The 27704-nt window shown below is 35.5% G+C and overlaps 2 protein-coding genes and 1 long non-coding RNA gene across 29 annotated transcripts; 1 reads left to right on the top strand and 2 right to left on the bottom strand.

The window, feature by feature from the left end:
- Window positions 1-3211: 3211 nt before the first annotated feature.
- LOC133719689 (phragmoplastin DRP1A-like) lies at window positions 3212-7473 on the top strand. 13 transcript variants are annotated; one of them, XR_009851380.1, is made up of 10 exons: window positions 3212-4107; window positions 4274-4300; window positions 4523-4595; window positions 4841-4883; window positions 4985-5050; window positions 5156-5279; window positions 5965-6015; window positions 6130-6362; window positions 6928-7018; window positions 7143-7473. XR_009851380.1 is itself a non-coding variant. In XM_062145858.1 (8 exons), the coding sequence occupies exons 2-6, from the start codon at window positions 4275-4277 to the stop codon at window positions 6337-6339; spliced, it is 396 nt and encodes a 131-aa protein (XP_062001842.1). In that variant the 5' UTR covers window positions 3213-4107; window position 4274; the 3' UTR covers window positions 6340-6362; window positions 6928-7018; window positions 7143-7473. The 13 variants fall into 13 exon arrangements, 4 of the variants coding, with proteins under 4 accessions (XP_062001841.1, XP_062001842.1, XP_062001840.1 ...); XR_009851381.1 differs by having other exon boundaries at window positions 4979-5050; XR_009851383.1 differs by lacking the exon at window positions 4841-4883.
- A 2495-nt stretch (window positions 7474-9968) lies between these two features.
- On the bottom strand, window positions 9969-16872 carry LOC133721224 (uncharacterized). Of its 6 annotated transcripts, none has more exons than XR_009852115.1 (6): window positions 16685-16872; window positions 16030-16145; window positions 15159-15435; window positions 14681-14719; window positions 10391-10516; window positions 9969-10242 (listed from the first exon to the last, which is right to left on the bottom strand). It is a non-coding gene; the product is annotated as an uncharacterized LOC133721224 (long non-coding RNA). The 6 variants fall into 6 exon arrangements; XR_009852116.1 differs by having other exon boundaries at window positions 14681-14716; XR_009852114.1 differs by having other exon boundaries at window positions 14681-15435.
- Window positions 16873-16881: 9 nt separating this feature from the next.
- Window positions 16882-26503, bottom strand: LOC133721222 (uncharacterized). Of its 10 annotated transcripts, none has more exons than XR_009852111.1 (10): window positions 25023-26503; window positions 24860-24934; window positions 24611-24780; window positions 23754-23863; window positions 23415-23512; window positions 23123-23305; window positions 18592-18807; window positions 18147-18223; window positions 17245-17361; window positions 16882-17010 (listed from the first exon to the last, which is right to left on the bottom strand). XR_009852111.1 is itself a non-coding variant. In XM_062147772.1 (8 exons), exons 2-7 carry the CDS (start codon window positions 24666-24668, stop codon window positions 18737-18739), a joined length of 390 nt encoding a protein of 129 aa, XP_062003756.1. In that variant the 5' UTR covers window positions 24669-24780; window positions 24860-26503; the 3' UTR covers window positions 18147-18223; window positions 18592-18736. The 10 variants fall into 10 exon arrangements, 3 of the variants coding, with proteins under 3 accessions (XP_062003756.1, XP_062003757.1, XP_062003758.1); XR_009852110.1 differs by having other exon boundaries at window positions 24860-24922; XR_009852108.1 differs by adding an exon at window positions 24020-24361 and having other exon boundaries at window positions 24611-26503.
- Window positions 26504-27704: the final 1201 nt, after the last annotated feature.

The raw sequence follows: 27704 nt of genomic DNA, 5'->3' as shown, positions 1-27704 counted from the left end.
TGATGATGATGATAGGTTTAACATGAATTCAATTAATGATGATTAATTGATGATACTCATTTGCTTTTATTATGTGTGGGATCGTTGTACATTGGTTTTAAATGTAGTCAGAAGCTTAGGTCTTGTAAATTGGAACGTCTTGACATTGTTGTTGTTTCTTGTTTGTGTATTTGTTCAAGGTTAAGTTTGGTCTCACTGATGTTGTGGCATTTCTTCTTTTACACAAGTATTCCCTTTCTTTAATGCCTTCTCTTCATTTTCTCTTATTCTTTCGTATGAGGGCAAAGTTACAGATAAATACCTTGGAGAGAAATGATCATGGCACAGGATTCATACATGTCAAGCTATATGTCGAATTAGAGGTAGCAAGAAAGAAGGGTAAATGTATTGTTTTCTTGCTTTCCCGTTACGAGCTGAACTATTGAACAAGAAGCTAAGTAGCAGTACAAAACAAAATGATTGAGATATGACTCCCAAGCCGATGAGTAGAACACGTACAAGTCTGTGCAGCCAACGTTGTTTCCATGTTTTAAATGATAATTTCAAAACGGGTGAAAGCCTCTATTCTTTCCATTGCTCACTGCATGTCTATCTGGGGCTCTGGTTAATCTCTCATTCTTTGTTTATTTGTTTCATAAAAGCAGAAACTTGTATGTTGTAGTTACACGGCACACTGTATTTTAAGTTTGGAACTTCTTCAGGAGCTGTATCTTAGCCTTGAGAACTTTCTAGTTAGAAACTTGTATGTGATAACAATACTATTGGGATGGAGTGGGTTATGTAATGCTGTATTGGTTTGATTTATAATACTCATAGTTAGGCCTCATCATTTAGCCCTTAGGCCCTAAACCCGCCCGGCCCGTAGGGCCGAAGCCCTACCCGGCCCTTACATTAGGGCGGGCCGGCCCTACCCTTTCTCAAATAGGGTAGGGTAAGGGTCATGCAAATGAAGCCCGGCCCTACCCTACGGCCCGGCCCGGCCCTAAAAGCCCTACCCTAAAATTTATATATTATTTTTATTATTTTTCTATATTACATATTTACATAAAAAGAAATAAGAAATATGTTATTTTAGAGAATGGGTATTAGATTGAACATTTGAACCCAATTAATTTATGTAAATCTAATTTTTATATCATACACTCCAAAGAGAATGGACACTAATTTTTTTATAAATCTATATTTATATATCATACACTCCAAAGAGCAACCTCTATCAATTCAAAGAAAATGAGAAAATCAACCGTTGGATGTGATTATTACAATAAATTATGCGTGTGGTTAAAAATTTAGTCAATTTCACCATAGTTTCGAACCCGATCGGATTGGTCAACCATATTCACTTGTATGTTTTCTTGGTTGACCGATGGCGTGACAACCGCAAAACGTGCTAATTTTTTTACATCACATTTTTAAATATTTCATCAATGGATGTGCGTAGATATAAGATAAAAATTTCAAATTTAATTACAAATATGTTGGTCTATACCAATTTGCCTCCTAAAGTTGTATAACTTATACATTGCATTTAAATGATTGAGGTTACCCTCCATGAGCAAAATGGGGGACAAAATGGAATTTTTTAAAATGAACTGCTGGATGTTGTTTTCATATGAATATATGTTAGTGGTAGAAATTTCAGCAATTTCCGCCTTCGGTTGGACCTCGATCTACCCGGTCAACTCAATACCCTAAATAGAACATAAAACAAATATGCTCTTAACCGGTCCTTGGAAATTCACTTTTTTCGATCTTTCAGCTCCCACACTCTCATGGGTAGGGGGTCTACTTACGGATGTCAAAATTTCGCAACGTTTGTCCTCGCATGGTGCCGCTCCCCTTAGGGAAGTTTGCTTGTGCAAAGCGTTGACCGCTACGTTGGACGCCTTATTCACGGCAGATCGGCCTAATTTCTTTACACAATACCTATCAATGTTGTATAAACATATGAGAATTTTCAGATTGGTCGATTTTCATTTCAAAGTTTTTGGATCGCACATAATCCTTATATGCCTTGTAATGTAGTATAACTAATTTATTAGGCTTGTTACCCTCCATGAGGAAAATGGGGGACAAAATGGAATTTTTTTAAATGAACCGCTGGATGTTGTTTTCATATGAATATATGTTAGTGGTAGAAATTTCAGCAATTTCCGCCTTCGGTTGGACCTCGATCTACCCGGTCAACTCAATACCCTAAATAGAACATAAAACAAATATGCTCTTAACCGGTCCTTGGAAATTCACTTTTTTCGATCTTTCAGCTCCCACACTCTCATTGGTAGGGGGTCTACTTACGGATGTCAAAATTCCGCAACGTTTGTCCGCGCATGGTGCCGCTCCCCTTAGGGAAGTTTGCTTGTGCAAAGCGTTGACCGCTACGTTGGACGCCTTATTCACGGCAGATCGGCCTAATTTCTTTACACAATGCCTATCAATGTTGTATAAACATATGAGAATTTTCAGATTGGTCGATTTTCATTTCAAAATTTTTGGATCGCACATAATCCTTATATGCCTTGTAATGTAGTATAACTAGTTTATTAGGCTTGTTACCCTCTCCAAGAGCATTGTCAGATTGATCAATTTCCATTTCGAAATTTTTGGCCCGCCCGAATAAGCCATAATCACTATGGGAAAATCCTTATCAGACGACGCTTTTCACACAACGAAAAAAAAAATTCCGTTGTGTGTTGATGAAAATGGCTTCAGACAACACATTTAAAGAACTTACGTCGTATAAGGCTGTTGAAATTCAAAAGTTTTTAGCTAGAAGGTCATTGCACAACACTTACAAGAATGGTCTGTTGTGTGAATGAAAAAAAAAAATGAGAGGCAGATTTCCCTCCTAGCGTGCTCAAATTTGGCCTCAAATTTATACTACATTGTACAACAGAATAACTATATCTGTTGTCTGAGTGTAGCTTATAAAATGTCATACAACAGGTTTTTACTTTTGTGTTGTGTGATCAGGGAAGATAATTTGGGAAAGTTTGGATTTGCCCCCAAATATCACTTATTCCTCCAAAGCCTACAAATTTTGATCGACATATGTGTGATGACTGTAAGCTCATACAACACAAATACGTAATTTGTGTTGTCTGAATGAGAAATGTTTGTCCCTAGCGCACCCTTCTTTACCACCTCCAGAATCCAGGTATTATCTCTTCTCTCTCTCACCGTCAAATTAAATATTTCACTAACTCTGTTTAAAGCTTTAGCTCACTAGGGCAAAAAAATAACAAAAAACTCAAAGCTCCTCACTCACTCTCTCTCTCTCTCTCTCTCTCGACACAGACCGAAAACCAAAACCCAAAGCTCCTCAGTCTCTCGACAGCGTCTCCCCAGAACCAAAACCTACGGCCAAAGCCTCACTCTTTCCCTCAGCTTTCCAGGGTTTCAATTTTCAAATCCCCACCATACTACGTCTGGATCCCCAAATTTCAAATCTTTCCCTCAGCTTTCTAGGGTTTCAATTTTCAAATCTCCACCACACTCCGTCTGGATCCCCAAATTTCAAATCCTCGATTTTTCAATTTTCAAATCCCCAAGATCTCGCTCAAGGTTTCGGTCTGGGCTCAGAGAAAAGAAGTGCAGTAACATAAACACGGAGGACATCCAAGACTTCTTTGAGCACTCAACCAAAGATGCTTTCTCCGGCGGCAATCTCTCTCCGATCCATTACCACCTTCAGCGATTCGATTAGGATTTTAGGTTTCGCTTTTTTCTCACTAATCGATCCAATTTCCGACGCGTCTGCCGCCTTACGATTGCGAGAAGTGAGTTCGCGAACTCGAAATCGAAAACAAATCCTATATGGTCACTATTTCGATCTTTCGAGTTTCGAAAACCAAATACAAAATAAGCTAAAATGGCATTTCTGAGGTCTGTGGCTAGTGCCATAGCTGCCTCTCTATTATCGGCTGCCCATGCCTTTTCTTCCTCTTCTTCCTCTCAATCTTTCCGATTCCCTAAACTCCAAAGCTTTCCTTTCTCTCCTCCTCCTCTCCAAACCCAAATCTTCTGTTCCTCGCTACAAGCCTTACCCACTCTCCCTCAGCTCTCCACATGAACGCTCCCACATCGGAATGGAAGCCCTCCTTTCAGGTCTCACTGCAATTCTCACACCATTCTTTGTTTTCTATTCATTCTTTGATGGGTTTAATCTGATTCGTCGATTTACTTAAATTTCATTGATGGTTTCTATTGTAAATCTTCAAGTACTTAACTTTTCTTTATTGATTCTGCAAATTTTATTGTTTTTCAACTGCAGAATGATGCTGTATTGCCAGAGCTACTGGTAACTTCCAACCTTCAAGAATTTACTTTGTTTTGGTTTAACTATATCGAATTGCATCTGTTTCTATTGAGAAATTTTGATTAGGATATGAGTTTCCTGGGCTGGAGTAGATTTGATGTTTTCAGAGGAAACAGTTATCTATGCTGGCGTTTTTTAGTTATGAAAATTTAGGGTCTACTGATCTTGCTGAAAATCTGAACTGTTGGTTTTGGTTGGTAACAGACAGAGTACATGGTAGATATGAAATGTGAAGGTTGTGTTAAGGCTTTCAAGAAAATGCTACAAGGTGTTGATGGTGAGAACTTTTGAGCTACTAGATTATACTAGAATTTTATGTTGTTTTGCCTCTCATCAGTAGCAATTATCTTATGCTTAATGGGATTTTCCTTTAGGGGTTTTGGAAGGTTTCTATTATTCAATAAACTAGATTACATTCCAAACCAAATCTAAATAGCAATGCCTAAGTACTTGCAGTGTAGCAGTTTGCGTGGTTTATGGTTGAATTGAATGATGAATTGAGTTGATGAATATTTGATTCAGGTGTATGACTGCTTGTTGGGAGCTGATGCTTTATGTGATTCTGGTGATTTGCGTGATTGCAAAGAATATGCTCTCGTTTGATGATTGTATTAGTTGTGCTTTTATCTCCACTTCCTATGTTCATCTGCACCTTTTAAGATGCAGGTCAGTACTATCTCACCCCTCGCCAGACTCAAAGCCATCTACAGTGAAGCCCCACTTCCCCAATCGGTACTCTCTCAGTGCTTTGCTCTCTTTCGCATTTGGGTTTAGGGATTTAGGGATCAGGGTCCGATTGGTTTTTGTTATTTGATTTGTTTCAATGCATTTTTGCAGTAGTGAAAGAGGATTTCAAATCTGCCGAAGCTAAATTTATGGTCTGAGGGTTGCTTGCATTTTTGTTTTGCCCACAAGGAGTTTGTGAAAATGCCTCAAATCTTCTTCTCTGTGTTTCTGCTCTGTGCGTCCTCTCCTCTGCTGTGTTTTTGTTTTCTTCCTCCGTTGGGAGATGGGCACGCAGCATTATATTTCTTTGCACCAAAACCAACTTGCAAAAACAATTAATATTGCTGGACATTGCTTTTGTTGTTGTCTTCCACTTCAAAAGATCAATTAATTATCATGCCATATTTATATTGCTTTGATTGCCACCACCAAAGAAAGCACACATCCGCCACTGAGTGCTTTGATTAACAGCATTTTCCACCATTCTTTGTGTTTGCATACTTGAATAATTAAACATGGTCCTTTGTCTTCTTGTTCACTACATCACTTTTGACCACTGTTTCAAGCTGTGATTCAATTGCATTTTTTGTCGCTTTTCAGAATAAAGGTGCGGCATGAAGGCTTTGATTCATTCTTAGAATCATGCCTTAATTACAAAGATTCTCGAGTCTTTATTTTTCGCATATGAAGGAAATTTACAGCAGCCATATATGTAGCACCAATTTTTTTTATCTCAACAGCTGCCCCCTCATCGAATTGGATTTGTGAATTTTTTTTGGTTTCAACAGCAGCCATATATGTTTATGTGTATCATTGTCTCAGACTCTCAGGGTTACTGCTGCTCCTAGAATAAGGTCATAAAATGCACTATGTGTCTGCTTCAAATCATTTTGCTTGATATTCTTTCCTTGTGATTTCAGGTTCATGCCGTATTGAAGGAGCTGGCTCAGAAGTCTTTCAATGTGACCTCGGTATGTTCTTGAATATACTGAATTTACCTAAGAGGATAGCTATTAGTTATTCATTATATCCTAAATTTGTTTAATCTATTATTTTTAATGGGATGTTTTCCCTGTGGTGTGTAGGAATTAAAGCAGTATCCCACTTTAAGAGTGGAAGTTGGGAATGCAAGATTTGAATCGCTGGATAGGATGAAAGAAGAGAGCAAGGAAGCAACTATGCAGCTAGTTGATATGGAGTGTGGTTACCTCACCGTTGAATTTTTCCGCAAGCTTCCTCAGGGTATTGAAAAGGGGAGAAATCCGACACACTCACTTTTTGACAGATCGATATAACGATTCCTACCTTCGGTGGGTTGGTAAGTAGCTATAACTTGAAGTACATGTTAAACCACCTCAATCATCTCCTTAATCTCATCACTCTAACAACCCTTTTATACTTGTTTTAAATTCTACTGATATTAGAACCTCCACTTAAAGAGATACAATTTCAAAATGAAATATACTAGTTGCTGCCTTAATCTAGTTCACTTCACAGCAAATTTGAGTACAAATGATATGTATAATAGTCTTGTTAAGGAGTTTTATGTCAGCGGCTTCGTTCATTTTCTGTCTTTGTCTCTTGAAACAAACAGGAAGCAATGTGTTAAACTATGTGAACATGGTATGCTCAAGTTTAAGGATTTCTATTCCAAAGTCTATTGTCGACTGTCAAGTACGAGAAGCTAAATGCAGCTTACTCGATCATTTTTTTGCTGAGCTAGGTTCAAAAGGATTTATTGTGATTTTTTTTTCTTGAAAACCCTTTATTTTGAATTGGTGTAGTGCTATGCGCATGTGTAGTGCTATGCGCATGTATAATGCTGAAAAGAATAGGCTGTAAGTTTCACCATGTAACTTATTGATTCATTTGCTTGTGTTTAGGCCATTCCTCCTCAAGGAGTGCGGGTACTTTATCATGTGCTACATGAGAGATATCATTGAGAATAAAGACATGTCATTGTTTCCTTCCAAGGTATCAACATAGCTATAAATATAGTCACTTGACTCAATTTCTCATAACTTTGTTATTATATCCATGCATGCCTCATTCACCAAAACGATTAAGTAATTCCTTTGATATAATAAATCAATTTCAGTGGGAGAGGAGAGGCAGCAGCCAATACACCCAAGCGGATATTGATCAAGTGCGAAATGAATGGGGGAAGTTTGTTGTCAACACATATGTGCATATATGAGCCATGAAGTAGCGGCTTGTTGTTGGTCCATTTTTGTTAAGGAAGGCATCTTTTTTTGTGCTTTGCTGTTGGCCCATTGTCATGCACCATGTGTGGCATGTTTTGTTTCGCATGTTTTGAAACAATAGACAATAGATACATACGTATCAGCTTAAAATGGGCATGCACTAAATGTTTGTCTTGTTTAAAATGTTGGGTTCAATGATTAGTGGTTTGCAATGTTTATATTTGATGGTTTGTAATGTTTATATTTAGTATGTAAATGGATCAAATGCACAATCTAATTCAGGAATGAGATATAATGAGACAACAGAATAGATATAATGATAACTGCCCGTTGTCTGAATGGCCAAAAATGCAGACAAATCACACTGCAATCATTCATTTCACGCATCGGTTTTTAACAAATCACTGACTTCTAATCTACACTCATACAACAGAAGTAATTGAATTCTGTTGTCTCAAAGTTAATCAGACAACAAAAGCAATTGAACTCAGTTGTCCCAAAGTTAATCAGACAACAGATATAGTCCAAAAACTGAAGTTTGAATATCAGTCAGACAACACACAAAATAAAAGTCTGTTGTCTGAGAAGGTCAACATACAACAGCTTGAAAACTAGCACTGTTGTCTGAAGGTAGCGCCGTAACTGCCGCGCAGCTGCGCCTGGCATCTGCCGAGCCACCTGCCGAGCCATTTGCCGAGTATCACACAACACGTTTAACACATACCCGTTGTCTGTATGTTTCTCAGACAACTGTGTTCCACCGTTGTCTGAATTTTCATCAGACAACGGCTCGCTCTACAACGGTGGCACTCCAAATCACACAACAGTTTTCTTCTGTCGTCTGATAAGGTTTTTGGCATAGTGAATTTTTTTTTATTTTTTTTATTTTTTAATTACGTTTCTCTTTTTTCTATAATATGCAATTTATCTCTTTCTTTGTAATTGATTTCATAAGTTTTGTTTTCTTTATTTTCTATTTTCTTTGTTACACAACAATTAATATTGGGAGATTTATATAGATAATTAATTGAATATAACCACCTTAAGTAATATTAATAAATGTTATAAGTTACAAGTATTATATGAATATAAAATATGTTCAATAAAAAACAATGAGTCTTTTATCACCAATACATACCATTAAGCCATATTTTGAGAAGAAAAAAATAATGTTTTTTTTTTTTGTTAAACAAAATAAGGCCCATTTCGGCCCTATTTGGCCCTATTTGAGGGCCGGCCCTTTCGACCCTAACGGATCGGGCTTTTCGGGCGGGTAAGGGTTAGCATATTTAAGCCCCGGCCCGACCCTACCCGGCCCTAAATTTTGTTGACTTTGACTAGGCCCGGCCCGGCCCGACCCTAAGCCCTAAAATTTAGGGTAGGGCCGGCCCTAGCCCGGCCCATGATGACCCCTACTCATAGTGAGATTACTATAAATCATCAATACAATGAATGAAGTTATTAATTTTATTTTCATCTTTTCTGGGCATTGTCAATTCAATTCACTACAAAGCAAGTTAAAATCCAGAATTTTGTTGGTGGTTGTACGCTTTTTTTATTTTGTTGACGTATAATGAATGCAATGCAATGAAGCCGTTAGAACATATATCTTGTAGTGTTTGTCCAACATTCTCATAGTCCATACCGATTCCACAATCGATATTAACCGCCACATCATCCACAGTGATGATGCCACGCAACAGATAATTAAACTAGACTTGACATGGAGATTGAACATTTTCAGAAGCAGGTTGCAAGCAGCAAACACAACAAATTGGTTTAAGAGAGAGCTTGAACATAATGATATTCAGAACATCATTGATGCGGATGCAGGCAGCAAAGAAAATCAAAATTAGTTAGCTAGAGTTCATAAACTCATAAAGGAGTATACAGTTGGCTGAATATACATTAGCTATGATATGGGGTTTATATAGGGTTTATTAGCCAGATATTAGTAAGCTACAATACAAATCAGGAAACCCTTGTGATGAACACTTTTGCAAGAACAGATTACAAGCATTCTAACTTCAGAAAGGCATACAAATTAGGGAAACATGCAGACACTGTACCAAATAGTCCAGGTTTCAGCAAGAGCACCGCTTTTCTGTGAAAGACGGCGGTGATACATGAATGTTGAGAAGGTGCAGCAAAGATTTTCAATTGGTTTCCCATTATACACTAGAATTGATGCCCGCGCTCTGCCGCGGGTTAGGGTAGGAAATATAGGTAAGGGTTATGAGGCAAAATTAACAAACAATTGTGGAAGATTCGATTTCGTTTGTGGTGAAGAGATTTTGTTTGAGAGAGTTTTAGGTGAGGCATTTTGTTATGAGGAAAAAGGGTAGAATGTTATTTAATGGCAAAGTTGAAAAGGGTAGAAAATATAGGTAAGGGTTATGAGGGAACATTTACAAACAATTGTGGAAGGAAGGAAGAGATTTTGTTTGAGAGTTGAACGTCCAAAAATTGCCTAAGCTGTATAGTTTAAAATCAAAGGTTAGGCATTTTGTTTTATAGTCCTAATTAAGTGGGGAGTTTAATAAAAATGATTTATAACTATCAACAGTTTTTATTTTATTTATTAATTTGTATTTTTTTTGCCGTTGGGCTATTTTCTTCAGCTTTAAAAAGGAGCAGCACCTAAAATGTCAAAATTTGGACAGACTGACTAAGAAAGTTGTTTGTGTAAAAATGACATATCCATTACCAAAAGAATGGAATAAAGCAACAGTGGTATTACTTCATTATATCACTGAAATCCATAATCAATACAATATGAAAAAGAACAGCAAAGTGTCATACATAAAGTTTATGATGATTACTACAAACGGTAGCCACTGTATGCTTTATCCATGTAAATGTTATGTTTGTTTGGATTTAGAAAGTGAGAGAGAACGCGCCCGCACTTTGCTGTGGATGGAGTATCTGATAATGGAAGTTGAAATGGAAGACAATATGCTCTCAAGCTGGTTGACACTCATAGATTCGTAAAACCTGGATAATGAAGCAGAGAATGAGACTTATAGAAAATGTGAATCAGATATGTTATCAGAAGAACTGTAAAGCTATGTTTTTTTTGGCCATCGAAATGTAAACTGTTGGCAAGAAATAAAATAAAGTGAGAACACACACACACACATACTTGTAAATATGAATGGATGTTGTTTGAAAAGTCTGTATGCAGAGAAAGAGAGACTCATTAAGAAGGTTGCAAGAGAAAGATAGCATGAAGCATGAAGTCAATGTTCCTTGTCTTGATTACTAATTTCTGAAATAATGGATATATGTTAGATTACATGTGTAGTAAATGTGAAATTAAAGCAAGTCGAAATTGCAGTGTTGGAAAGAAAGTTAAAAGTGATCTGTCAGGAGTGAAGTAAAGATTGAGATAAGTGAAAAAATACTCAAATATCTGATAAATGTTTGCCTTCCATCATAGTGTAAAACTGTTAAGCTGACAAAGACTATTTATTTTGTTTTGAAAATTCTGGTATTAGTTTTGCCTAACAGTAACTAAAGCAACGTAAAGAAATGCCTCTCAGGGGAAAGAGGTAAGATGAGGAACGAAGTAGATGCCTTTGATCAGTCATACCTGCTTTCCAACATGGTTATGGTAATGTGGATTGTGAAAAACTGATCAGGTATTGGTTGAAAGTACAGGATGTTTACCAAGTATATTACAAATCACAGGTGCAGTATGTTTTACTTAATATTCATAGTTATTTACATTGTTTTTCTGGCAAAATTATTTGTTAATATTTTTTTTCTTAACAAAAGAAGAAGAAGAAAAAACAACGTTTTAAAACACCATAACATCAGCAAATTCAGCTTCCAAGATACTAAGCTACTCCATTCCAGTGACCAAAAACTAAAATAGAAACATGATCTCATCAACATCCATTATTCAAACTCAATTACTTTCATATCGTCCTTCTCTTGTTAAAATGTTGCCAAAACAAACTGCAGACACAAAACCCTATCTAATTTTGCCAATTTCCTATTTGAAAAGCAACAATACATCATTTCCTTCTCAGAAATATGTACAACTGTTCTAAACCTCGAATTAAAACTGCAAAACATTGACAACAAAACAATAAAGAATATAAAACGTCAAAATTCCAATTTTTCAAATTTTAATCAAAACTGTTATTTGATTATATCATCTTATATAGAACTTAGTCAGTAACATAAAGTTAGAAGCCACCACAGTGCTATCATATAATTGGATATTTATAGAACATCAACTACGTCCCTAAACCCATTTAACAAAACAGAACAGGAAAACCAAAAGCTTCTGTAATACCCGAAAAAATCCAAATTAAATTCCGTGGATTTTTAGAAATGATTTCACGATAGTAGGAGCGAGTACGAAGCTTGGAGAAGTCGTGGAATTAGTTCGAACGATTTTATTTTCGAAAACGAACGTTTTTAGGGGGTCAACAAAGTTGACTTTTTATACGTTCAAAATTTGGGAAAACTTCCTTCATGAAAGTTGTAGAGCTCGTCGATACGAGTTCGTGGACATGTGGAACGCATTATTCGGAGTTCGTATGATTAAGTTATGAATATTTGAAAATTGGGAATTTTCTATAAATAGGAAAAATAACTGATTTTTTTCATTTAAGGACAAAAAAAATTTCTTTTTGCGGAAGAGCCCCCAGCCCTCCCCGATTCTCTCTCTCTGTTTTCCCCTCAGACCCGGCGGGTCGAGCTCGACCCGACCCGACTTTTTCACCCTCCTCCGGCCTCCTCTGGCCACGGACCCGGCCTTCCCCGAGCTCGCCGTCGCACGCCCAGCCGTTCCCTGCCACCATCTTGCCCCGCCGCTGCCCCCAGATGGAGATCGAAGACGCCCCAGCCGTGTGAACCCGACCCGACCGGAAAACGACTTTTCCGGCGTTGCATGGGCCGATCGTCCCCATTTTCGTGATCTCCTCCTCATGCTGATCATCCCCATGTAAGCCTTTCATCACGATTTTGTGTATAGAACGCTAGATCATGGTTTGACTTTTTCGACGTCCCTGATTTAATCTGAATCTGATCAGACGCACGAGATTAATCCAACTTCAACGCTTGATCTAGGACGATCTAGGCCGAACCAGGCTTAGCTCCAGGTATGAAAGTCGACCACCCTTTCATTTTGAACCAGTTTGTAGTTGGTCACTTTGCCATCTGAGGTGGTTGACCGGCGTTGACCGCCGCGTTGACCGCCCACTGACCACCGCTTGTGGCGGCGCATCAGACCATATTTCGAGTTTTCATTATCTAGGTGATGATCTATGCATCCATACGAGCGTTTTGATATATAACATGGTCATGTTAGAAAAAGTTGATAAATAGTGGATTTTCGTTTTGACGTTACTATTTAACGTTTTTACGTTTATCTTCGGTTTACGATCTGTGAAGATCTGACCATCGGTTTTGCTTCAATTTTGGATATGTTGATCGTATGACTGTCCCGGTGACTTTGTGAGGTCACGGGCGAAGATCCGACCGTTGGATCTTCGTATAATTGAGAAATAGTGATTCGGAAGGCGATTCGTGAGAATCTGACCGTCGGATTTTCATATAATTTTATGGAGATGTTTGTTAGAGTGATTCAAGAAGATCGGGGTCTTCGTGAAAATTTTGGAGGATGATCCTAAAGGCGATCCGTGAGGATCCGACCGTTGGATCATCATTAAATTCAGATCCGACCGTTGGATCATCGTATAATTTCGATCTGACCGTTGGATCATCATTAAAATTAGAATCCGACCGTGGGTTTCCGTATATGTGTGCTTTTGAGTTGTTGGCTAAGTTAAGATCATTATTGGATTAGGTGATCGATGGATTTATTTGGCGGACGATTCGTGAGATTGTTAATGGAGCTGTTAAGAAGACGCAGCTGGATTAGAGGTGAGTAAACCTCACGTGGTTCATATTACGAACCCAATATATTTAATTGCTTTATTTTGCAATCATATGAACTATTGTTGGTGTATTAGACATTCCTGTGTGAATGTCTGTATATATATATTATTACGTGAAATAATATGTATTGTTGGAGTTGTGTTGAGTTTATTGTTGAGAAACAATATATTGTGAGAGGTATTGAGTTTATTGTTGAGAAACAATATATTGTGAGAGGTGTTGAGTTTTATTGTTGAGGAACAATAAATTGTTGTGATCTGTGGAGATCACTAGGTCACGAGGTGACCATGGCATCTATTAGTGAATCACGCTCTCGTACCGGGCTGGTGGTTATTAATAGTATTAAATCGTAATCACGTCTGTGGCCGGACGAGTGGTTACGTTCAGTTAGAGCTCTAGTCTGTCTGCCAAATGTGGAGTGACCTTATGAGTGAAATTGAGAGTAACTCATAAGTGTCAATATATATATGGTAACCTTATGAGGGAAATTGAGAGTAACTCATAAGGGTCTATATATATATATGAGTCTGTCTACCAAATGTTGGGAAATCTTATGAGCGAATTTGAGAGTAACTCATAAGTGTCTATATATATATATGAGAGTGAGTGATCTTATGAGCTAAATTGAGAGTAACTCATAAGTGTCTACATATATATATGAGAGTGAGTGATCTTATGAGCTAAATTGAGAGTAACTCATAAGTGTCTATATATATATATGAGAGTGAGAAAGTAACGTGGGTTTGTGGTAGTCTTGAAATCTAATAAATCAACAGTTCTTTCTTGTTTACTCATACTGGCTGTAAAAAGCTTACCGGGTTTTGTGTTGTTGCAACTCCCGGTACACTATTCAAATTGTGTAGCGGGTAATCCTACAGGACAGGAGAACCAGGACGGTGATCGTGCGGTTAGAGCAATTGTTAGAGTTTTACAACAGTTGTAAGTTGTGAGGTGTGTTATGCTCATTTGAGCTTTATAATATATTGTGAGAGTGAATTGTAATAATGAACTCGAAGTTTCGAGATTTGGTTTTTTGTAATTGTAATTATTCAGGTTTCGGATTTGAATTTATCATTCAAAATCCGGGGCGTGACAGCTTCTTACTATCATTCAAAAAGAGAACAATGAGTTACTGAGGACTGAGGAGTGAAACTGTGAATTTCAAGCTACAGATCTCATTGGATTTTATGTTGCAATTCGGTAGGAGGAACTGTCCCACCAAAATGTATAAATCTTAGGTTTGGATAATTGTTGAAGGTGTGTAAATTGATTACCAGAAAAGTAATTAATTACGTGTATCTGAGTGATGCTACATTGAAGGAGCAGGATGTTGATGATTGTGTGTTTTATCTGTCAGTGTTCAGGTAGAAGGACTGAAAAGAGGGTCGACACTAAAGGATTTTATAAATCCTGGCAGGAGGTTGATACTTAATTAGGAATACATGAAATAGTTAATAAAAAGAAAAAATGAAAATGAACAGAAGAGGTTGAATGCATAGAGATGAAAGGAAGGTTTTACCTGTAATTGGCATCTATAAAATCCTTCCATGTCGATCTTCTTTGAGTCAGTTTCATTTGAGAGCCATAGACAACATAAAGGAGTATTAGTGTTATGTTGAAGACAAATTAGATAAAGGACAATAAAAGCAAAAAGGAATAGGTAAAAGAAAGCGAAAAGTAATGGAATTTGTTAGATATATTTAGTCAACGTAACGTAGATGTATCAATTGCTGTATCTTTTCCTCCATATCATTGTCTCAATGAACGTTACTATTTTCTGTTGTGACAGTCATAGGGTGATTTGGATGGATTGGTTGTTGAGGTTAGGAGAGTAACGTACATGTAAAGAATGATATGAAGGAAAAGGTATCACAATTGATTGACATATAAGTTACATGTGTAAAGAGTAGTCTGTAAAGTGTGATGTATTACGAAATCATGTGAAATGTTTTACCAACTAATCTGATTGAACATGAGTGTAAGGGATAGTGAAGTACGTTTTGCTTTGCTGTTAAGTTGAGCTGTGCTGCGGATTGTAGCTGGAGATTGTGAAGATAAAGAGTGAGTATGAAGCTCTTCAGGTTAAGCTTCGGCCTTTGAAAGGGGAAAAGCTTGCAATGGAAGAAGAGATTAGTGTGCTAATGTGTTCTTCCATTGCAAGATTTTCACATTTGAAGGGCCGAAGCTTAACCTAAGAGCTTCATACTCACTCTTTATCTTCACAATTATTACCACATTTGTCTCTGATTTCGGCGCTGGCTTGAAAATTATTGTCTGTACAAATTTTGATATTGTTTTAGAGAGCAAAAAGCATTCTTGATATTGTTGTTCAATGTGGCAATATAGAATGTAGAAAAAAATACCGAACATGTATTTTCAAATAAAGTACATTTGAGGAAAAAAAAATTTGTATTTTCAACTGAATATGGCAAACTGACTAATTGAATTAGAAATTATGGATGTAGAGAATCAAATGTAGTCATGCAAGAAAATTAATGGTGTAAAGTAAAGAAACAAAATTAATGGGTGCAAATAAGCAACATTGCCAACTGAACTTTGCTTAAACTTTCTAAAATTAACTGGCTGGCTTAGATGGTAGAACCCAGTGGAACAAAGATGCTCACATTATTGTTGTCATCAATAGAGCTATCTCCTACAATTGAGAACTGGTCCGTCCAAGCCAGCCAATTAAAGTTCCTAAAATTAACTCTATTGCAAATTTGTGGAATTCCGTGTGTAATTTGTGGTTTTAAGTAATTATGATGGTAGAACCTAGTGGAACAAAGATGAAAATAGTTGCAGTAAAGATGGAAAGGAATAGATGTTGGAAATCAATGAAGAGAAGATTGGATACAAAAGAAGACGGACCTTGTATGTTTGAACTGTTATATCTTGTCTGATTGTTTAGGGTGGCTGTGAAAATAATACTGGCTTAATTCTTCTTTGTGAGTGTTTGCAGACAGTACTATTGATAATGTGATTTCCTGTGAATGGGACGAAGTAGAATAAAAGTTAATGAAAAGTAATAAAAGCAATAGGAGCGAAAAATAGAAAGGTCAGAATTAACACAAAGAAGAAGATATATGAACCTATGATGGTAAATTGTTATAGAAAAGGAAGGGTGGGCAGTGCAGACATGGAACTGTATCTAATTCTCTGAATGTCCTATTTCAAAAGCAATAATTCCTGATTTTCTTCTCAGAGACTGTAAATTGATTATATTGTCTGGTATAGAAGTTGAAAAGCAATATAGCTTTAAAAGTTATCAATTTGAGCAAGGAAGAAATAATTTTATTTTTCATCGAATAAGAGAATTGTTTTTTTGTTTTTTTTGAGCAATTGTAAGCTGTAGGCACCTCAAAAAGGAGAAGAAAACAGAGACTATTAGACAGATTTATTAAAAAGTGTGAAATTATAGCATGAATGTAATGACATTTGAGAATTTATAAGATCACAAAAGGGTAGGAGAATTTATAAGATCACAAAAGGGTAGGAAAATTTATCTATTGTATGGCATACTTACATTGATGGATTTTAGTGCCGTCACTATGTACATAAATGGTAATACGATTAGGGAGCAAGTGATTGGTGGCGGTAATGAGGAGAAGAAATTAGAGAATGGGAGGGAGGTAATTGTTGATCTAAATGATGATAACTTGGAGGAAGATAGGGTGTTTCAATGAAACGTCCAACTTTTCGACGTTCCAACAGCTTGTTCCAACCCTATGTTCCTCCAAGCCATCTTCATTGAGATTAACAATTACGTCCATCCCATTTTCTAATTTCTCTTCCTCATTCCCGCCACCATTAACTTGTTGCCTAATTTGATTGCTTCGTCTGTTGAAAGTCCTAATACAAAATCCAGAAAAGTAAATTATTATTGGTGAATATATATAAAAAATGTCACATTGAGGTAAATGGGCATTTATTTTGAGATACAGTGAAATTAATCAGCGAACTTTAAAAAGAAAAAAAGATAAAAAAGAAAGAAGTTACTAATTGTGAAAGTTAAAGGGAAGACATGCACGTGCAACTGGAAAGAACTGAAATATGTGCGATGTTTAATGAAATATAGAAACTTACATGAATAGGAAGAAGGCAGATAGAGGTTACTTAGGTGAACAACACGGAATGTTGGTGTTTTTTGTTTTTTGAGTGTTGGCTGTCTTGGAATTTGGTCCTGATGTAATGAATTTTTTACTGTATAAAAAAGAAATCGAAAAGAAATCGAAATCAAACGATAGATACAACCAGCTAATTTCAAGAGGTAACTGCAAAATGAGGAATACCTTTGCGCGGGACATTGGGCAAAAAAAAACGGATCTGATTGTGTTGAAATGTGTGATAATGCAGTGAAGAGATGCAATTGTTATTGACTTAGAAAAGAGAAAAAGAAAAAAAAAAAAGTAGAAAGAACAGGGTAGTTGAGACCAAATATGGAAATGATTTGAACAACCAAGAAAAAGCGATCGAGTGGAAGGTAAGAATGGTAAAAGAGCAGTTTGTGAAAAAGGAATTCAAAAGGGAATACCTTTCCATATTTGGTCTCTAATAAAGTGCAACTGGGGTTTGAATTGTCTGGTTTCCTTCCTAAAGTTCCCAAATTTAAAAGGGATATCTTATAAAAGGGATATCTTTTATTCTAACAGCTGAAAGACCACATCAAATCAATTATCAGCATTGTCACAAAATGTATCAATTACACGTAAGTAATCATGTCATATAAATTGGTCAAGTGAAAGTGCAGTATGACTCTACAAATCCAGTAGCAAGCTCCTATACTCTGAAATTTACCAAGGCTTTAGCAAGGAACATGGTTTACATTTTTATAAATCTTAATGCAAAAATTAGGAGATTATGAAAGCACCAACAACCTGAGAGTATTCAATCCGTTCATTTAATTATTTTACTGCATCAAATAAGCTTCATCTGGGAACTGTATAGTAACGTTATGCAGCAAACACATGAAAAGATTTGTGTCATACCATCAGCATGAGTAAGTTGGGTAATTTGTGCAATGGTATTCTGTTGTAGCAGTAAGACGCAATGATGTAGGAATTGGCTACAAAACAAAGAGGTATAAGAACATAGATTTTTGAATGTGCAGTGAACCGCAAATGTTAAAATGAGCAGGAAAATGTAGACCACGTGATTAAAGAAACTGAGATTGAACAGAAGTCCACTTGTATGTTAGAAAACAGAACCCATCCTATAGACCAAATATGCAATGAAATGAGCTAACAAATTTCATTACTTTTTGCTTTCTTTTACCTATTCCTTTTTTGCTTTTATTGTCCTTTATCTAATTTGTCTTCAACATAACAGTAATACTCCTTTATGTTGTCTATAGCTCTCAAATGAAACTGACTCAAAGACGATCGACATATAGTAACGTTATGCAGCAAACACATGCAAAGATTTGTGTCATACCATCAGCATGAGTAAGTTGGGTAATTTGTGCAATGGTACTGTGTTGTAGCAGTAAGACGTCGAGAAGAAAATATGTCAACACCTTTAATTGGCAGCTCTGATGGTGGTGTGGATGATACTATTCAAGCAACCTTTGATGAAATTATCAACACCTTTTCTCAGTTTGAGACTGAACATGCAGTAAAACATCATTGTTGGAGTAGACAGAAATTGATACTGCAACCAAGGGAAGATGGAAAGACATCATTAGATTTGCATGCATAAATTCATAGAAATTATAACATCTACTTGGTTGAGGAGTCAAAAGTATTATTTGCAGGGCACAAACTAAATCTTCGCATTGATTTTCAACTTCAAAACTAACTATAAACAGTAGGAGAAATTTAACGGTTTTATCAGGATTGTGAACATATCTAAGAAGTGAGTATCATGACAATAAAAGTCACGGATAAAATGTTGATGATAAGCTATTCTCATCTGCAGTCAGCTTCATTTCAAGCATCGAAATTATTTGACTCAGCAATACTCAGGCTATCAGATATAATCCAGGATGAAGGCAGTCTACAGTGCATTAGTATAGTTTGACTTGCAAGAATGAGCCAGGACATATTTGAGGAAAGAGAAATAAAGGACTGTACTTGTCAGCTTTTTCAATCATTTACTGTTATACATCTGTAATTAATGTTGACAACCAAATACTGAGTATTTTCCACAATAGCATAAAACAATATTCCTAGTGTTCACATTTTTATCAATGCATTGTGTCAAGTAAAAGTACATGGTAGTGAAGCCAATATAGAACATGAAGATCAAGAGGGGAAAAAAAAAAATATATATATATATATATATATATATTGTAGTGTTGATTTGAATTAGATGATTTTTAACTATCAATGAAAAGTTGAATTTAAGTGACAATCCAAGGATCATTAACAATCAATATTAAAAATGTTGCAACGGCAATTATGAGCCGAATCAAAAAGCTAGAATTGAAATCTGATTTTATCTGAATTTGGTAAATTGGTTATTGATTTCAAATTTTAAGTGGCTAGAAAGATTCTCTGTAAACATGACAGGATATTTCTTCATGTTTAATTGGACTGCAGTTTTGAAGGGCCTCCATTGGAGACCAAACTGTTTGGCAGCAATATGGTTGGAGACTAAAAACAGAAACAAACGCTGGTTTCTGGAATTGAACTATTATCAAAAAGTATTATATTCAATTGATTATGAAGACCAAAAACAGAAAGAAAGGTGGGTTTCTGGAATTCAAATATGACCAATAGGTTTTGAAGTCCAAAAACAAAAACAAAGGTGGGTTTTTGGAATTCAGCTGGTTATTGAATTTAAGTATCATAAAGAGCTTCAACCATTGACAACAGTAAATTACTCTGATGCCAACAATTTTCCACAAATGATAGCCAACTTTATTTGCTTATTTGATTTCCACAATTGAGGTGTTGTCAATGTGAAGTTGTTGGTGATATTCCATCTATCTTTCTCACGTTGGCTGGCTATAATTCCCATCCCTTTGTGTGTACTTCACTTTTTGTATATCTATTGATACTCATATATATATATAGTGATATAGATATATATGATTATAATGACCACATTCAGAGAAACTGAGAGTTATGAACAGATTAACTAAAACAGTGCAACTATATTAACACAAAGTAACAATGTTGGCCCCTTAATATAGCATGTATCACACAACTTTAACCACATCCACAATTATGTTCACCACAGAAAAATATACCGTTAAAACAAATTTGCGCTCATACAAATAAAATTGCTATAATCAAGGATGTTTGAGCTGCAGTGATTGATTTTCCTCAAATAAATTGAATTAATTATAGCTGAAACTAAATTCTTAATGAAAGCAATACAGAGAAACATTGAAGAAGAAAGGTAAAGAGAGAAGAGAAAGCAAGAAAAACTTGTGAGGGCTACATTTTTACTCAACTGATGATGAATATTACAGAGTGAAGACTTTTATACTATTCTAAAATAACCACTCCTATCTAATACCTATTATACCCTTAACATCCCCCCTCAACCATATGCTTGGCTATCGCACCCAAGCATAATGGTTGGAACAAAGAAAAACCCTACTAATCTATCAAAGCATCAAATAAAACCCCAGCAGCACAAGAAACGAGCTTCAAATATGCTACACGTAAGCTGGTTGCCGTATGGTTGCTCTTCATTCACATAGAGACCAAAAGGCCAAGAGATTTTCTTTGAATCCATATGTAGCAGAATATATTCCCCTCTTCATCAGAATTGACCAAAAACATCTTTTGCAACTGTCAAGAAGCATCTGAATGGCAAGAATTGGAATGATGATTGACTTGTATCTTAGAGCAAGCCCAAACAAAACATTGGTGGCAGCACCTAACCTACAGAAATCAGCAACATCTTGCATGGGGCTGCATCAATTGCTAGTATGATATGCAGTGACGAACCCAATGGTAGTCCAGCCCAAGACCAACAGATACACACAAGAACAATTGCCAGTTCTTTACAACTTCCTGAACTCCAAAATTGTAGATTGTGAAGGATGATGGCAGAGCACCCCAGCAAATAATTGCAATTCCAATAGTCATAAGAATAGTGGAGAGGATAAGGTGCTTTTCCAAAGCTGGTTTAATGTCCTTGACAGCCTTAGAAATCAGTGGCAAACAAGGTTGTGATCAAACAAACAAGAGTACCCATAGAAGTTTCCATTCTCTGTTCATGATCCTTGTGACTACGGAATGGCTTTGTTTTCAGCACTTCAACTGGGTATTGAGAAAAGAATACTCTCAAATCATGGACACTGGAAGCATGGAGACTCAAACCAGGACCTCCTGATGGAACTCAATCATTTTAATCTGTTGTTGATAATACTCTGCCACATTATTCTCTGATATCTTCTTTATCCACCTCACTAAACTTCCTTCCACCTCCATAAGTCCTAAAACCAGAACCAACACCAAAATCATATCCAGAACCATAACCATCCCATTAAAAAGGAAAAGAAAAACTTCTTCTATTCAACTAAAACTTCTTCTTTTAACAATCACTTAAATATGCTTCTTCAAACTGCATTCAATTCTTCTTCTTCAAACTATATACAACTAATTCATCTACTTCTTCAAAATTCAACCAATTCTTCTTCTTCAAATCATTCAATTCTTCTTGTTCAAACTATATACAACTAATTCATCTACTTCTTTAAAATTCAATCCATTCATCTTCTTCAAAATTCACTCCTTCTTTCACAAATATTTACAACTAAATATTCTACTTGTTCAAAATCCAATAATTCTTCTTCAAAAAAAATGATTCACTTCTTCTTTCAACATTCAATCAATTCTTCTTCGTCAAATATATACAACTAATTCTTCTTCGAAATTCATCTAATTCAACAGAAAAGAGATTCCACCAATTCTTCTTGAAAATATCACAAATGCTTCTTCTTCAAAATTCAACTCATTCAACTATACTTTCAACATGGACGGATGAAAACTGGACATAACAACCAAGTACAGAGATTCCATGATAGACAATAGCTCAAGAGCAGAAAAGAGAGATGCCAATCGGAAAGAAATTACCAAAATCTCTGTGATTGTACCAAACGATCGAGATGAGTCCACACTCAAATTCCAGTGGAGGCTGCGATGATTATATTGCAGAGGTTCCGATGCGAGTTGAGGCACAGGAGTAGGCGACGACGTTTTGCATTCTCGGTTTGAGTTTCACTCCAGAAGTACTGAAATCGTATCATGACATAACGAAGAAGCTCTCTCCGATCAGAGAGAAATAGGGAGCCGATTAGCACAAGCATCGAGCAAGGATCCATGGCAGAGGGAGAAAGTGAATTTGGGGGTTAGGGTTTGGAATTGGGGAAAATAAAAATTGAAGGAAACTGATAACGCGAAAGCAAAGGATAGAGGAAGCAAGAACATCTAGGTCACCGATCGACCTGAGCTCCTGATACCATGAAAGCAATACAGAGAAACATTGAAGAAGAAAGGTAAAGAGAGAAGAGAAAGCAAGAAAAACTTGTGAGGGCTACATTTTTACTCAACTGATGATGAATATTACAGAGTGAAGACTTTTATACTATTCTAAAATAACCACTCCTATCTAATACCTATTATACCCTTAACACTTAATACATATGCAAATAAAACTGGTAGAAAATGGACATCAAATCGACATCTTTTATATCCAGATAGTATAACGCAGAAATATGCATATCAGTAGAATCTTGAATTTTTGAACCTGTTAAGGGATACCAAATTGATTTAAATATAGAATTGAATGCACCAAATTATTACTCTTATGAGAAATGACAAATAATTGGTTTAAATATATGCAGCAGAGATGAAATCATTTGGCGCTCTTGATGTTACAAAACCCAACTTTCATCTGTAAATTAATGGCATTGCTTTTTTCCCAATTTTATCCCAACTCACCAACTTTCCAAGTACGAATTTATAAAATTTTGAATGTCAATTAAAAGGCAAATTTGAAGTCTCACCTTCAACCTCTCTCAATGAACCATTGGAATGGCAAATTGGAACATTCCTAAAACATGGATACCGAAAGTACGTAATTCAAAGATAATCAAAAACATGTAAGAATGGAGGCGAGAAGCGGCAAGGGGAGAGAATTACTGGATTAAATTGGATCCATGTGGCAATGACAACTGATATCTGTGTGTCTGAATCAAAGTGGAGGAATAAAGGAGATGTAAATCAGATTGTAGAAGATATTAAAAAAACACATTATTAGAAAATATGTAAATGAATAAAAGTTTGAAAAGATAGTACCTTTAATTTGGTAATATATAGAAGAGCAGCTTCCTTTTGCTGAATTCTGTATGAATGTATTGCAGAGGAATTGTTGTGTTGTATCAAATGGTAGCCAACTGCAAGAAAAGGATACCAATTTAAGATCAGACTGTCATTTTAGATAATAATAAATGAATTAAAATTACTGGACAAACTGGTGATATACCAATATCATAGCTTTAAAAGTTACCAATTTTAGAAAGTAAGAATAAATTTGTTTTTCATTGGAGCAGAGATAAGTTTTGTTAATTTTTTTTTTAGCAATTATAATGTTTGAGGCACCTTGAAAAACAGAAGAAAAGAGAGACTGTTAGACACCTGATTCCAAACTCAAAATGAGCCATTGGTCGCTGAAAAGCCTAGGTCCAATTCGGACTCTTCTTTTCTCTGCGGACAATGGAGAAAACCATTCTAGAGTATTTTAAGACCTGAAAGAAATTTTGAATTAAACCACAAAAACAAACAATCTAAAGTTTCAATCGATTATTAAAAAGTGTGAAATTATACGATAAATGTAATAACATTTGAGAATTTATAAGAGTACAAAAGGGCAGTGAAATTTATGTATTGTATAGCATACTCACATTTATAGATTTTAGTGGCTTTATTATGTACATAAATGGTAGTATGATTAGGGAGCAAGTGATTGGTGGCGGTAATGAGGAAAAGAAATTAGAGAATGCGAGGGAGGTAATTGTTGATCTAAATGATGATAACTTGGAGGAAGATAGGGTGTTTCAATGGAATGTGCAATATTTCGACATTTCAGCAGCTTGTTTTCAAGCATGGGTTGAAACACCCTATGTTCCTCCAAGCTATGTTCATTTAGATGAACAATTACATTCATCCCATTTTGTAATTTATTTTCCTCATTGCCGTCAGTATGAACTTGTCGCCTAATTTGATTGCTTCGTTTGTTGAATATCCTAATACAAAATTCAGAAAAGTAAATTATAATTGGTGAATATATATAAAGAATGTCAGATTCAAATAAATGGGCATTTATTTTGAGATATACTAAATAAATTAGTGAACTTTGAAAAGAGAAAAAGGAAAAAAAGAAAGAACTTACTAATTGTGAAAGTAAAAGGGAAGATATGTATGTCCAATTGGAAAGAAATGAAACATGTGTGATGTTTAATGAAATATAAACATAGAAATCTGGGAAACAATACCTTTGATATGAAATGCTCTTCTCTCCACCGATCTGAATCTCGCAGACTCCACTATCATATAAAGCTGCTTCGACTTCTTCTTCTATTGAATCAGAGCGGATCGAAGTTGATGATGATGAGAACAAACTCTGGACTCTGGTTCTTCTACAAACTTGTAATTGCTTTGTATTCTAAAAAACACCACCGTCAGACTAAAACAAAAATGATCGCGAAAGAAGGGTGTAGCAGTTGGTGATTTTGATTACTGACTTTTGGGTTAGATAACAGTGATTCTTGATGCTAATGGAGGCTTCCCGAATATTACAGAAGATACTGAACCGTGAACTAAGAATTGTCAATAAATAGATATTATTGATTTAAATAGAGGATACTTAAAATTTAGTTTGTGGATTAAGTTGAAAAAATCATGTACCTTCTGTATTTAGAAATGGATCACAGAATGGACACTCAATTAGAGTAGTTGTTCGTGAAAATCAATAGTTCTATCTGCTACTGTCGAGAAGCAATTCATCCAAACGTAGCCAGTAAAATTTTGGTAGAATTAATTATAACTCTAGCTAAAGTTTACTGGCTGGCTTGGATGGATTGGTTCTCCACAGTAGGAGATAGGACTATTGATGAGAAGAATAAAAAAAGTAAATTACATCAGTAAGGAACTGATGAAATGAGGGAGCAAATTAATGGTGGTGGAGATGAGAAGAAGAAATTACAGAATGGGACGGAGGTAATTGTGGATCAAGGATCACCTCTATCGCATTCTATAATTTCGTCTTCTCATCTCCACTACCACTAACTTGCTTCCTAATTTCATCATTTGTTTATTGATGCAATTTAATTTTTTTATGGTTCTCATCAATTGTAGTAGCTCGTAGAGGTGAGAATTTGTCATAAATTGTAGTATCTGCTAGAGCCAAGAATCTATCCATCCAAGGTAGCCAGTGAATATTGATGGCTGACGTGGATGGGTAAGTTCTTATCTGTAGGATATAATAGGACCTGTAAAGATTAAATATTAAATAATAGGTAAGCTGTCAATTGACTGGAGTAAGGGTTATGAAACAAAAATAATATGCAGTATGAGATAAAAGGAAAACTGTAATATTTCAAATTTTGGATACAGGTTATATGTACAGAGGTTAGTATATTTTGTAATATGAAAGCAATTGTTTAGCACCCAAAACTGTAATGGTAATACTGTAAGTGCTTATGGATTTCTAATTTTGAGTAGCTAGAAAAGAGAAGTATATAATCCGATTTCAATTTTAGATGAATACATGAGGCTCATATGTGGTCGAAAGAGGGAAATTTAAAAGGCAAAAGTTCTGGAGTACTGCCACTTTCTAGATTCACGTTCCTTAATCTCTGTGGAAGTTTTTCTAGTTAAAGAAAAAAACTGTGCATCTTCTTTATCTGCTTTTTACACTGTCTCTCTCTTTGTTTCTCTCTGTTTTTGTCTCTCTGTTGCTCGTGTTTAACTCTTCGAAAACACTCATGAAAAAGAATTAAGTCTATTAATTTAGAAAATTTAGAAAACTAACAATTTAGAAAAGTAGAAATATATTGTGTGATATATTGAAATTAGCAGAATTTAAATGTGCATATTGATGTTGGAAAGAGAGGTTAATTAAGGAAGAATGACTTATCTTTGAGGCGACGAAGTTAAATGTAACGGATCTGTGATTTTGTATTCTGTGAGAATGAAGATGGAAAAAGAAGAAGAACAAAATGAATTAAACAAAGTTGGATTTGCTGTAAAAGAAGAAGAGAAAGGAAGTTTTTGATATTTAAGAAGCTGGATTACTTATCTCTGAACATTTCTTTTGTAGTGGACTTCGCTGACATTTGTAGTTGAAGAAGTATGATAACAGATGCAGAAACAATAATATTGTGTGTGAGGAAGTATAATAAGTAGAAGATTGTTTGAGAAAAGAAGAATAAAAAAAAAGATACATGTGTCAATTACTATATCTTTTCCTCCGTATTATTCTCTCGATGAACGCTACTATCTCAGATGTTGAAAATGATAGTCTGATGTAAAGAGGTTGGTGTTTGGGTTTAGGAAAGTAAGGTTCATTTAAAGAATAATATGAAGGAAAAGGTATCATGATTAATTGACATATAGATTAAATAGGTAAATTTGGAAGGAGAGGTTTATTAAGAAAGAATTACTTACATTTGAGATGAAGAAGTTGATCTACCATCTATCTGCATTAGATAAATCTGTTTCATTTCTGATTTTGTATTCTGTGAAAACAAAATACAATGTATACAAATTAATTATGAAAAAAAATAATGGACAAATTGGTGCTCTTAATCTGCAATGAATTTAGGAAGTTCGACCTTTTAAGCTCTCTGAGAATGACTATGGAGTAATTAGGGAACAATAATGTTGAGGTTATGGTGAATGTTGAGTTTTTGCTTAAGTGGTGTATAGTCATTCTTATTGAATTGTAAACGTCTTTAAGTAATATGGTAATCTGTGACAAATAGACAGATGGTTGAATGATAATTAAGTGATAATGTAATGATTATATATAACAATTTCAATGATAAAATTGTCTATCAAGTGGAAGAGAGTACATAGTAAAACTAATTGATATGAAGTTAATAAAAATGTGTACCTTTTTTATTCATAAATGAATGTGTGCAATTCTTTTTGAGTGCGATCATTTACAACAGCTGCAGATTCCTGAAATTTCTGCATTTCAAGAAATGTACAGTTGATCATATAGGTATTGAAAGACAGATTCATGATTTTAATAATTTTGAGCAGAAAGGATGTAATACATAATACCTTTATATATTGAGTGACACTGGTATAACTGTGTGACTTTGTTTCAAAAATCTCTGAGAAAAAATAAAAAGGTTAGTACAGGAAAATACAAAAAAAGGGAATCGAATAGGAAATCATATATAAAATTAGAAATTGACCTTTGTTGGTTTCACTGTTGGTGAAGTTGCTGAAGACATAGTCTGTATTATGGCATGAGCAGACAGAGGGGTGACAGATTTCAAATGTTTTGAACTTCTGTTCAAGTCCAAAATGTAATGTGTAAAGTAATATTAGAATATCACAGAACAATTTTTTGTTCTT

The sequence above is a fragment of the Rosa rugosa genome, chromosome 7, assembly GCF_958449725.1.
Source record: "Rosa rugosa chromosome 7, drRosRugo1.1, whole genome shotgun sequence".
Classification (NCBI taxonomy): Eukaryota; Viridiplantae; Streptophyta; class Magnoliopsida; order Rosales; family Rosaceae; genus Rosa; species Rosa rugosa.
This window is presented reverse-complemented; position numbering and strand designations above follow the sequence as displayed.

What these genes read in the sequence shown, in the direction of transcription:
- LOC133719689 (XM_062145856.1), top strand. Translation starts at nt 4,275, where the DNA reads ATGATGCTGTATTGCCAGAGCTACTG. An exon ending in TGATGCTTTATGTGATTCTG is followed by an intron (nt 4,884 to 4,978) that starts GTGATTTGCGTG and finishes GCACCTTTTAAG; the next exon opens with ATGCAGGTCAGTACTATCTC. An exon ending in AGTCTTTCAATGTGACCTCG is followed by an intron (nt 6,016 to 6,129) that starts GTATGTTCTTGA and finishes TGTGGTGTGTAG; the next exon opens with GAATTAAAGCAGTATCCCAC.
- LOC133721222 (XM_062147773.1), bottom strand. Translation starts at nt 24,668, where the DNA reads ATGATAGTGGAGTCTGCGAGATTCAGATCGGTGGAGAGAAGAGCATTT. An exon ending in CATGGATCCAATTTAATCCA is followed by an intron (nt 23,170 to 23,258) that starts GTAATTCTCTCC and finishes TCCATGTTTTAG; the next exon opens with GAATGTTCCAATTTGCCATT. An exon ending in TTCATTGAGAGAGGTTGAAG is followed by an intron (nt 18,808 to 23,122) that starts GTGAGACTTCAA and finishes CCTTGGTTGCAG; the next exon opens with TATCAATTTCTGTCTACTCC.